The following is a 13,301-nucleotide window of genomic DNA, read 5'->3' as shown; positions in this document are numbered from 1 at the left end:
GCTCGCCGCGGACAGACTGCCGTGGTCCCTTCCTGAGGGGTGGCTCACAAATACAAACGGAAGTGGCCAGAGGGGCAGCTTCCTATACCAACATGACAAGAGACGGACAGGACCATACTAAGGATAGAAACCTCTTTGCTTTTAGAAAGCGTAGCTACCTGTTCCGACGTTGGTCCTACTGTTCTCTAGCAGACAGGCTTGTCTGCTACCCTCAAGCATGCAACTAGAAACACATTTGCTCATTCATCCTCTCACACAGAAGGGAAGGGGGATGACAGGATCTTATCATATACAGTATATAAAAGAAAGCGGATGTAGGTTCCGTATGAGACTGTGTCACATGAATTACGTATAAACTGTGTTTTAAAGTGTAGTAGTGTGACAGATCGTTCTGGTTTATGTGTAAAAGTAACACGTTCCACTACTCAGTCTCCTCCCAGACAGTCAGAAACGCCACAGTAAATTTAGAAGAGGAATTTATGCCGTAAATGACAACAGATTTAAGAAATTAACATGAAAGGAATCCAACAGAGACCTTTCAATACATTCGTCGTAGTTCAACATTGATTTCTGCGATTATTTCACGCAGTGTTGCTTGTCTGTTATCACTGAAAACTATAAATTTGGTATTCTTGGCATACTCTTGCCACTGTGGATCTAGGAATACTGAATACCCTAGCGTCTTCCGAAATGGTATATCCCTTACTACCAACTACCATTCCGCGTTCAAAGTCTGTTAATTTCCGTTGTGTGGCAACAATCACGTCGGAACCTTTTCACATGTCACCCAAGTACAAATGACAGTTCCGCCAATGCGCTTTCCTTTTATACTTTGTGTATGCGATAATAGCGCCATCTGTGAATGTGCATATCGCTATCCAATGACTTTTGTCATCTCTGTGTGGAACACCTGCATGTGGCATATATCCAAGTATTACGATTAAACTGGCTCTAAAGACTATTTTTTCCTTATTTTTAATAGCATTTGTCTCAGTTGATAGGGAAATACTAGATAAAGTGATCAGAGCATTTGACATCAAATATAAATTAGCAAACCTTATTCGTGAAGCGCTCACAGACATCTAATCAAAAGTAAAGTTTCAGGGTGAAATATTGAAGGCATTCATCATAAAAACAGGTGTTAGGCAAGCTGATAGCCTGTCTCCACACCTCTTTAACTGCCTACTAGGGAAAATAGTAAGAGAATGGGAACAAAAAGTAAAAGAATCCCCAATCAGACTGGGAACTAAAAAGAAAAATATTGAAATTCGCTGTTTAGCATTTGCGGATGATGTTGCCATTCTTTCTGAAAACTTAACAAATGATTGAATACAAATCAGTTTCTTAGAAGAAATAGCCAACAAACCAGGTTAAAGAATATCTGTAGAAAAAAACAAAATTTATGGCAAATATAAAAAATGCTCCGGAATCCCTAACATCAGATATTGGCCAGATAAAGAGGGTAAATAAATTTAAATATTTGGGAGAAATCATCCAAGAAAATGGCTTAGAAAAATTCGCTATAGAAAAAAGAGTACATAAAATGTTTATGGAATAACTAGGAATGTCTACAACAAAAGGTGTCTGTCTAAAAATCTGAAGATACAGCACTACAACTCAGTAGTAAAATCGGAATGCCTTTATGCAAGTGAATGTTTAGTACTGAATTGCAAATTATACAAAATTGAAGTCCTAGAAAGAAAAATCATTCGAAAAATACTTGGAGCACCAAAAAATACAGAGGTATGGGAATTAAGAAGCAATGAAGAAATTTATCGCAACATAGGAAACGTAAATGAAACACTACGAAAGAGGCGATTGCTATTTTTTGGACACTTATACAGAATGAACAGCAACAGGTTAACCAAACAGATTTTTAAATATCTTTGGGACAAGAAACGAACACTAGCTTGGATTCAAGACGTTAGGAAAGATTTGTAAAGAAAAAAACATAAATGAAGAAGATGCAACAGGAAGAGAGAATTTCAAGAGGAAAGTGTTAAAAATGGAAGGATTCCAAGGCAAGATGGAGAAGAAGACAGGGTCAAAATGGTCCGAGGAGAGAAACAGGATACATAGTGAAACGATGAAAGAATACTGGAGAAAAAAGAAAGAACTACAAAGAAGGAAGCATTGAAATTGGTGCGTGGTCCTTAGATGACCCAAACGAAGAAAGAAAGAAGAAAGTAAATGGAACTTTTATTTCGAGACTTAAATTAAAGTAGCGATGCAACTTTCCCACTTGCCATTTCATCATTCGCAGTTTGTTGTGTGCATGTTAGAATCGGCGACTGGCGAAGAAGAAAACCAATGAGGCTATCGAGTCAGCTTTATACGACAGAAGGTAAACGAATCGCCTCCTCTTGAGCTAGGGAAACTGCATAAAGTTTGCTGCTGGACCTTCTCGTTACGAGTTGGTGAACGCTGCCCTCCACTTGCAACAATTAGAGGGGCACAACTTGTAATCTAAATAAGCCCGACGCAGTAATGTGTCACCACAGGTACATTCCTTATATCTAATTCTAATTATTTAATTAGTTAGGTAGTGGGATACTGGGACTACAACTTTCCTTCCGCCGTTTTTTCTCAAAGTTCGAGACTTTATTGTGAGAATCTTACAAAAAAATTACATTTCAAAGTATCGGTTATCGCTGGCCACTACTTTCTCCCATCTTTCAGGCAACATACGAATCCCGCGGCGGAAGAACTGGGCGTCTTTCGAGAAGATCCATGCATCGATCCAATTTTGCAATTGTTCGTATGACAGGAAGCGCTAGGCAGCCAGGTCGTGTGCCATTGAACTAAAAACTTGGTAGTCGAAGGGAACAATGTTTGGAGAATACGGCGGGTGAGGTAGGACTTCCCATTTCAACGTTTCCTGGTATGTTTTGGCGGGTTTTGCGAAATGGAGTCGAGCACTGTCATGCTGCAAACATGGACAGCTTTCTCTCTTTCACAACCATTTTCTGCAAAGTTCTGTCACTAACAGGCGTCTCATCATAGGCCTTACCCAGCTTTTTATGAGCCTCAGCCGCATATTTCTTCATATCGAAGCAGAAAATTAAAACCTCCCGCAGATGACGAGAACTAGGGTCGTAAGTTGACATATTCAGCCGAGAACAACTTTAAGATGCAATCGGAAATCGACTAATATTTGCGTTATGTTCTCAAATGCCTAAGCTTACTGTATGACACTTGCGACCTACGACTTGCGCCACTACTTTCCAGTAATGCCATCTACTGCAAAACGGCGGAAGCAAAGTTGGAGACCTAATAAATTAAAAGAAGCCCGTACAACCCATTATGTGCAATATCTTATCGTCTCTATTATTCTCGTTTCTGTAGAAGGAAAGCAATGCTGTAACGAACACAGGCGCCGAGAGCGTGCTACTCTTGAGGCGGTTCCAAAACGTGCAGCCCACTTCTCCTGGTCGAGCTGCAACTCACAAGGGAACCTCCCCATCGCACCCCCCCCCCCCCCCCCCCCTCAGATAGGCCTTTGAAAAACTGAACACAGATCAATCGAGAAAACAGGAAGAAGTTGTGTGCAACTATGAAAAAAATAAGCAAAATATACAAACTGAGTAGTCCATGCGCACGATAGGCAACAAGTAGAGTGTGAGCTCACGAGCGCCGTGGTCCCGTGGTTAGCGTGAGCAGCTGCGGAGCGAGGGGTCCTTGGTTCAAGTCTTCCCTCGAGTGAAAAGTGTACTTTCTTTATTTTCGCAAAGTTATCATCTGTCCGTTCGTTCATTGATGTCTCTGTTCACTGTAATAAGTTTAGTGTCTGTGTTTTGTGACCGCATCGCAAAACCGTGCGATTAGTAGACGAAAGGACGTGCCTCTCCAATGGGAACCGAAAACATTTAATCGCAAGGTCATAGGTCAACCGATTCCTCCACAGGAAAACACGTCTGATATATTCTATACGACACTGGTGACGGCATGTGCGTCACATGACCTAACTTGTACACTTCGCGAATGGGTAAAAAGATTCTTCTACCTTGCCCGATTTAGGTTTTCTTGTGGATGTGATAATCACTCCCAAAAAAGTGTGTTTCGATGTTTGTTTAGGTGTAGCGTCCCCATACTACGGCGCAGTTACCTCGCATCGGACGGACGGACGGACAGATAATAATTGTCTGAAAATAAAAAATTAAACTTTTCCTTCGAGCGAAGACTTGAACCAAGGACCTCTGGTTTCCGAGCTGCTCACGCTAACGACGGGACCACGGCGCTTTTGAACTCAAATTATCCTTGATGTTGCCTACCTTGCGCATGGACTACTCAGTTTGTATATTTTGCTTATTTTTTTCATAGTTCCACACAACTTCTTCCTGTTTTCTCGATTGATCTGTGTTCAGTTTTTCAAGACCTATCCACTGTGCTAACTTATAACTAAATCTGAGAGGGGTGCGATGGGGAGGTTCCCTTGTCAGTTACGCTCTTAGCTAGACATTTGTGTACGTTTACTCACCAGCTTGGGGATGCCGCCACACCGCCGGACGCTCCTCCTGGCCTTTCTAACCTTAGCGACATTCGAAATCGTCTCCGCGGCCAGGATCTGCAGGTGCTTGGCCTGATCAGAAAGGATGTTCACGAGCAGAGGTACGGCTCCTAGGTCGGTGACGCACCGCCTCACGTCTGTGTTTGTGGAGATTTTGCTCAGGACGGAAAGGGAGCCAAGCTGTAAACATAAGAGAGAAACTACTGTTTTGTGCAAAATATTTTTAAAATGACGAGAATCCTGTTCTTGCTAGTATAAACGCTTTACACCATTCTTTTACGGCAGGACTTATTTTGATATTTCATCATCTGTCTTAGAACTTCAAGTTCATTCGATGAATCAGAAGAGAAAGAACATTTATTCATGTTTTTACTTGGATATTACTGATGGGTGTAACACTCAAATTAGTCAATCATATTTATACATCTATACAACATCTAACCACTCAAATAAATATCCCCTCCCCACCCCACCCCTTCCCACCAACCACAACCACCACCGTCACCACATTCACGTGCACAAATAACTAAAGAAACTGACCACCAAAAGTGATATGCGCTTAAGCATCTGACTATGAATAAATATACCGGGTGATCAAAAAGTCAGTATAAATTTGAAAACTGAATAAATCACGGAATAATGTAGATAGAGAGGTACAAATTGACACACATGGTTTGAATGACATGGGGTTTTATTAGAACCAAAAAAATACAAAAGTTCAAAAAATTTCCGACAGATGGCGCTTCATCTGATCAGAATAGCAATAATTAGCATAACAAAGTAAGACAAAACAAAAATGATGTTCTTTACAGGAAATGCTCAATATGTCCACCATCATTCTTCAACACTAGCTGTAGTCGAGGAATAATGTTGTGAACAGCACTGTAAAGCATGTCCGGAGTTATGGTGAGGCATTGGCGTCGGATGTTGTCTTTCAATATCCCTAGAGCTGTCTGTCGATTACGATACACTTGCGACTTCAGGTAACCCCAAAGCCAATAATCGCAAGGACTGAGGTCTGGGGACCTGGGAGGCCAAGCATGACGAAAGTAGCGGCTGAGCACACGATAATCACCAAACGACGCGCGCAAGAGATCTTTCACGCGTCTAGCAATATGGGGTGGAGCGCCATCCTGCATAAACCCCATGTCATTCCAAGCATGTGTGTCAGTTTGTACCTCTCTATCTACATTATTCCGTGATTTATTCTGTTTTCAAATTTATACTGACTTCTTGATCACCCGGTAATATCGGCGTCACAGTTTGGAAGTCTAAAGTGTTCAGATATTTGAGAAGGGTCCTCGCGCATACAGTGAGAATGAATGAGGGGCAGTTAACTAAAAAGGAAACAGATGAGAAAAAGTAAGTGAACTGTTTGTTACTTCAAAAATAACTGCCATAAGTGTGAATACGAGGACTATCTAAGAAGAATCCGACCTTTGGTTTTCCCTCGCAAAAGAGACGATAGCGCGACGCCACTGTACATAGTAAAGGAAAAGAGAGACCTTTATGCGCATTTGTGAATTTTCTCCCCGCCTTCCAGCGCGTCATTGGCTGCCTGTCGGTCGCTGAGTGGGGTGCTACACAACGTCTTCGTCGGATTACCGATTCTCTCAAGATGACTGAACATATTGAGCAAAGATACTGCATCAAATTTCATCAAAAGCTTCGCGATTCTCAAAGCGAAACAATTCGTAAGAATCAGCAGGTGTTTGGAGAAGATGCGATGGGTTTAACACAAATTAAGGAGTGGTTCAACCGATTCAAAAATGGCCGCACATCAGCGGAGAGTGACCAGCGGTCTGGCAGGCCCCAAACTGCTGGGAGTGCAGCTGATTGTGCAAAATTTGGTGATGGCAGATCGTCGTTTGACCGTGCGGGAGATTTCGCAAGAGGCTGGAGTGAGTAAAGATTCTGCACATCCAATTTTGAATGATGATTTGAATATGCACCAAGTGGCTGCGAAATTCGTGCCCAATTGTTGTCGCCGGAACAAAAAAACCTCCGTTTTGACGTTTCACGGGAACTTCTGGACATCACCAACACTGATCCCGGGTTTCTGAACACCGTGATAACTGGAGATGAGTCATGGGTGTACGGGTACGGACCAGAAACAAAAAGACAGTCGTCGCAATGGAAGCATCCCGAGTCTTCAAGGCCGAAGAAAGTGCGGCAGGTGCGAAGCAAAATCAGGGGGATGCTGACTGTCTTCTTTGATGTCCGTGGAATTGTGCATCACGAATACGCACCGAAAGGACAAACAGTGACAAAGGAGTAATATCAAGATGTTCTCCGGCGACTCCGTGATGCAGTTCGGCGCAAAAGACCAGATATGTAGACGGCGAAAAACTGGCAACTGCATCACGTCATGGCCCCCGCACATTCATCCCACTCGATCCACAATTTCTTGGCCAAACAAATTACAGTCGTTCGCCGCCCCCCTACTCTCCAGACATGGCTTCTTGCGACTTCTGGTTGTTTCCAAAATTGAAGACGCCACTGAAAGGATCCAGTTTTGAGAGTAGAGAAGAGAGAATGCGGAGCACAACGACGCAGCTGAACACCATTCCAAAAGAAGACTTCCAGAGGTGTTTCCAGCAGTGGAAGGATCGGTGGGCTAAGTGTGTGCAAGCACAGGGGGGCCTACTTTGAAGGGGATTTGGGTCCCAACCCCGTCAGGTATTCGAAATACTTTTTCTGGCTAAAGGTCGGATACTTTTCAGACAGTCATCATATATTTATGGCAGTGTCAGACATGGCGCTCAATGCCTTCATGGAAAAAAATGTTTGCAGTTGACAGAGGAATCATGATTCAACCCAGGCGTGCACCTATTCGTCCGAAGCAAATCGACAGTCAGAAAGTCTCACTTCAGGGATACAAAATTATGAAAATCGCTTTGGTAGAGACTGGGACTGTACGAGTATAGAGGATGTGCAAGGGCCTCTCAGCGAAACGTCTGCGGTTTCCTTGAAACAATCTTGGCAACATATGGGTGGTCATTATCTTGCAACAGAATGATGCCGCCTGTCGACATTCCTAGGCGTTTGGATTACGCTCAGATGTTTTGCTGGGAAATCCTCACACATCGTCCATGCAGTCTCGACCTCTCCCCATGCGACTTCCATAGTTTGGGAGCCGTGAAGAAATACATTTGTGGGCGTCGATTTACTTCAGACGAAGAGGATCTCGCCAGGGTTCAATCATGGTTCTGTAAGCACTGCAAACATTTTTCCATGAAGGTACTGACCATCTTGTCTCAAAGCGGGACAAATGTTTTAACACCTATGGCGATTACTTTAGAAATAATCAACAGTTTAGATACTTTTTTCCATCTGTCTCATTTTCATTTGACTGCCCCTCATACTTAATTTTTTGACAATAAATTAAATGATACTAATATATTCTGTTATTTACTGAAGGCGTGTAATGTGTGAATGACAAAATCTTTCAAAGAAAATCAGAATATTACGGTGTAACAGGAAATGCTGCAAAATGATTCGAATGGTATCAGGAAACATAAGATGTCAATAGAAAGAGCCCTGAATTACGCTTTCAATCATCATTGTACAAGGAACTAATTACATTTGGTGTTCCACAAGGTTACGTCTTAGGGTTCTTAATTTTCTCGAAAAGACCCTATGTCAATGATCCGTGTTTGATCAATAACATTACCAGGTACCAAATTTGTTCTGTTTGCAGATGATACATACATTGCAATAAATAGGAAATCAAATATAGTTTTAGAAAATCCTTTAATAAATACTCATGACCATAAGTTAGTGCTGCATAGATAATTCTTTATCAACAACATTTGAAAAGATTCAATATATGCAATTTGAAACTTGTAAAATAAAAAAAGCTAGCTCACTTCACTTCGTTTTACCCCATAACATTAGTAAATCTATGGCCATTTCAGTCCACTTTCTACTTAAATGATCTTGAAACGTGCTTTTAGGCTACGAAACTTTATAAATATACTACCCATGACATCACAAGCCACGCCAACATTATCAATGACGTCATCTTCATGTGACATGCCACACCTTCATTACCTCAAGAAGCCACAACTCATTTCCTTGAAAGGTGGTGACCATTAAAATATACACAACCAATCACAGCATAGTATTTCAGCAGGCATTAAAATGGAATGAGCAATCGAAGTGCAGCTACAGAGCCGTATCTTGGCTGTTCTCAAAAGTATCTGAACTATCGGAATTTTTTCCACCATGTTCAAAAGTATTTATCCAAAAAATTATGTAAAGGGTGTGACTTGCAGTATTTTCACATCTAAAACACGTCAGGAAAACACACACACACACACACACACACACACACAAACAAAGTCTGTGTTAAGTGTTATAATGGTATCTCCAGTTCGATCTGAGTCTATGCTATTGCTGATTCACAGAACAAATTCACATCACCTGACGTTTTTACAAGTGTTTCAGTAATGCCTCACCTTACCAAATACCAGTTAAGGGGGGTAGCACACTGGTCTCATATTTGTGTGTGAGGACAACGGTTTGAGATTTAGGTTTTCCATGATTCCCCTAAACCGCTTAAGGCAACTGCAAGGATGGTTGCTTTCCAAGGACACGGCCACTTTCCTTCCTCATCCTTCCCTAATCTGAGATACTTCTCCATCTCTAATGACCTCATTGTTAACAGAGCGATAAACTCTAACTTCGATGCAAAGATTGTATTCTCGATATATCGACGTTTCACATCTGTCTTGGCCATTGTCTTTAGCCAGGTTGTGTTGTATGGAAACATTTTATATAGTGATGTTCCGTTGTGTATTAGGAAAATATGTGATTTAAGTGAGGTATCACAGTAATTAATATCTCAGCAGAACTGTTTCTTCCCACCTATAATAATTGTGCTTGATCATTTCCGTTGTCCGTGGCTATGTTGTGTGATTTTACATGTTTTCAAATTTTGGAGGATTATAATTAAATTTTTGATTTTGTTTAGTATTTAATTATTGGAAATACATTTTTAGATAGCCTTGACGCCTTAGTTCCCGTCAGCAAAGGTTGCAACCTTCTTCAAAAGTTATCTTATGCGTAACTTCAAATAGGTCTAAATCATTTGTAATTGGTAAAGTGACAGTGCTGAACAACTTGTAAAAATATGAGGTGATGTTAATTTATTCTGTGAACCAGCAATAACACATTCTCTGATCGAACTGCCAACACCCCTCAAGTATTTTAGATGTGGAGGTACTATTGTAGCATCTGACGTAAACATTGTGTATGTGGGTGTGTTTTGTTAATGTACTCTTTTCACAAGATGTGGAATTAACACTGGCAGAAACACTGTGTCGCTGACGTACTCTTGCCTACATTTTGGACATTGAATTAACAATGTGACACTTGACTAGCATAATAGAACAATTTAGATGTGGAAAATATTTCATTTGAGAGTCCATTGTGTCTTGCACCAATTATGATACAGGGATCAACTCTGGGCATTCGCAAGTGCTGCTAACCTGTCGGTTCATGGCATATTGTACTACGTGCGTGCGCGCATATGTGTGTGTATGTATGCGCGTGTGAGTGAGTGAGTGTGTGTATGTGTGTGTGTGATGTATTTTAGATGTGGAATTACTGCAAGTTACACTCTTTATGTCATTTTTGCAAAAATACTTTATAACATAGAGCAAAAAATTCAGATCACTTGGATAATTTTGAGCACAGCCAAAATGGCGGCTCTTGGGTTTATTTGTGATTGGCTTTTTCATTTGATGGCCACTAAGATACTACGCTGTGTTTGGTTGTTTTATTTGAATGGTTGCCACCTTCCCGAGAAAAGGGTTGTACCTTCTTGGAATGTTAAGGCCATCATAGACAAGGAGTATGTAGCTTGTCACTTGATAATAATGTCATTATCAAAGAGGGCACAGCTTGTGACCTCTTGGGTAGTAGAGCTGTGAAGTTTCTATCCCACTTGCACTTTTTCAAGGTAATTCAACTGCAAAGTTGGCCAGAATGCCAATAGATATGCTGCTCATAATGCCGTACAGAACCCTCAGTCAAAGCTAATGTTTACAATTATGCAAGTGTGTAGTATGAATTACGTATGGCGTGAATTGATAAATGTCCTGCAGAGGCCTGTTCAAGGAATGGAGATTATCACTATAGTTTCCTGATATACAGGGTGTCCTACATGAAACCTGTACATCTCAGGCCCAAGATTCATGTGACAATGAGCTAACTAAAAATGAACAGATAACAGTAACATTAAAAAACATGTAGTTGCCTGTTTATAAGAGACGCTAGAAGTGGTGGTCATGTGCATCCAGGCCACTTCACAAGCCGTTCGGCTAGAGATGATTAACTGATTTTATGTGGGACATTAGCTATAAACAATATATCTGTTTTGTAAAGCTACAACACAGTTAATGAATCAGTGACAGAGATAAGAACAATTTTCCTAAAGATTTAATGTCGCTTACTTTGGTCCAGAAAAATGTCCATTATTCAGGAACATACATTTTCAATGACTTAGCAGCAGCCATGGAAAGTGTAACAACTAATACAGGTTATTTTAAGAGGTGCCTAAGTGGCTTATGTGGTGGCTAACTTTTGGCTACTAATAAATTTTTAGTGGAGATTATATATAATGATTTGCAACAGGCAGTCGCAGCTGGTGCTCCTGGCCTAGCCATATGGATTATTATTATTATTACTATTTAAGAGATAATAACGAACTTATCTCGAAAGCAGGTGACAATGCTGGACACTGAGCTACAAATGATAAATCTCATGGATGTCCTAGCCATACATCATCAAAGAGAAGATCAGTTTGCAACATCTTGTTTGCAATGATCACGTTCCTGCACTGAAGATGAGCAAAAGTCAGATTTTATCGATGATGTATGGCTAGGACATCCATGAGAATTATCATTTGTAGCTCAGTGTCCAGTATAGTCACGTGCTTTTGAGATAAGTTCGTTATTATCTCTTAAATAGTAATGATAATAATAATAATAATAATAATAATAATAATGCGTATGTCTAGGCCAGGAGCACCAGCTGCGGCTGCCTGTTGCAAATCATTTTGGTTGACACCACTTTGGCGACATGATGGTAAAGACGACACAACACCCTGTGCCTAACAGGAGGAAATATGACCCAGCTGGGAATCGAACCTGGGCAGCCCACAGGGTCTTCCACCATGCTGATCTCTCACCTATGGGGACGGACAGTTCTTTAATGAAAATGTATTTATGATTTTTTTGAGTTTTTGACATTCATGAGGTCCGTTTCACTAAGAATCTGTGGGAGAGACATCAGCATATTTTTTTTTTTTTTGTAAATATGTAGGATTTAATCTTGTCTTATTACATGTTGTACATCTTTGAAGATCTCACTAAGGATACGTGCAACAAAAAGAACATCTGATCTAATCTAATACTGCGACAGTTTTGCTTCTGATTACCACATATCTTCACGTGGACACAAAAATGTGTGTGATGAACTTCTATGGTTTCTCGGCTACTGAGGTTATCCGGTATTGTTAGCTAAAGTATTTTTGGTTACAGTACAAAATAAAACTGTTTACATAAGATTTGGGTAGCTGAATATAATGGCTACCAGTTTACCACAATTAAACTAAAGTGATTTAATTCTAAGTGGGAGCCTTAGCAGAATATAAGATCGAAGAATTCATTACCTGTATCGTAGATAATAGGATAAGGGTATCAGGTAAATAGTGGAAGACGTTTAAGTTCCCTGAGTCTGGGACCAAAAGGAGGAGGAAAGTCTGTATAAATATTAGTTCAAAATTACTTATTTAGAAACTGTTGCGCTTGATATGAATATCTCAAGACAAATTAAAGTTTGTGTCAAACTAGGGTTCGAACCCAGATGTCCTTCTTATCACAAGCAGTCAACTAAGTTTTTCTAACGGTATCAGAGTTTCATTTGATTTTGTAATTAACACACTGCTTCTAACTTTTATGTATCAAGTGAAGTAAACATAATCATGATCGTTACAGAACCGGGACATTGGGTAAATTCATGTGCTATGGAGTACAAGGCAAACAGTTATTGCTTTTGGTGCTCCACTGTTGGATGTGGCATTTTGCATCAACCTTTCACGTCGGTTCATTGTTAAATGGCCGGAGATCAGAAGTCCTATTGGAAGACATAGGTGTAAGGCCACTGCTGCCGCAATTCTCTCACTCGTGTGTGCGAGCAATGGCGTCGGCGAGCTGTAGTAACGAGTAAAACTGCATATCTAGACTCAACAATGGATTTTGTGTGTGTATTGCTGGCATGCAGGCGACAGCGAAGGTTCGTTCCTAGCAGTAGCCATGAGTGGACATTAAGAGGCGCAATATGATCGTTGTAGTTACTCGTTTGAGAATCGCTCCATGCCTGAGAAGCTTACACATCAGCGGTCCAGGGGAAGCGAAATGGTTTTGATAGGAAGTTTGTTTCGATACAAAATCGGAAAGAAACTGGTACACATCGAAAAACCACGTCGATTTTGATCTGATGACGACATATGCCACCTGGGTGATAGTAGATGTAATGATAATGGTTTCAGCGTCGTTTGCCCGCAGATAGCGTAGTGGCATAGCTACAAGAGAGCCAGCTGTGTCTCCCTTTTAATAGGAAATGCTCACTGCCAGAAGGCTTAGTGTGGTGCAAACGAGAGAAGCGAGCAGGAAGCCATACAATGAAGAAGCAACCGTGCTTCCTGCAGCCAACTGAGCAAGTTTGAAAGGGATCACATTGTAGCCTTCCTAGTGGTGGGATGGTACTTTTGCAGCATTGCCACACA

General features: G+C 40.9%; 1 protein-coding gene across 1 annotated transcript in view; it reads right to left on the bottom strand.

Annotated features, from left to right (window-relative positions):
* The window catches only part of LOC126263295 (armadillo repeat-containing protein gudu), a 174,129-nt gene that overhangs the window by 149,133 nt on the left and 11,695 nt on the right, over positions 1-13,301 (bottom strand). Inside the window, exon 3 of the mRNA XM_049960382.1 lies at positions 4,478-4,687. Coding sequence (XP_049816339.1) covers positions 4,478-4,687 — 210 coding nt within the window. The remainder of the gene's footprint in view (positions 1-4,477; positions 4,688-13,301) is intronic.

This window comes from Schistocerca nitens, chromosome 6 (genome assembly GCF_023898315.1).
Source record: "Schistocerca nitens isolate TAMUIC-IGC-003100 chromosome 6, iqSchNite1.1, whole genome shotgun sequence".
Lineage (NCBI taxonomy): Eukaryota > Metazoa > Arthropoda > Insecta > Orthoptera > Acrididae > Schistocerca > Schistocerca nitens.
This window is presented reverse-complemented; position numbering and strand designations above follow the sequence as displayed.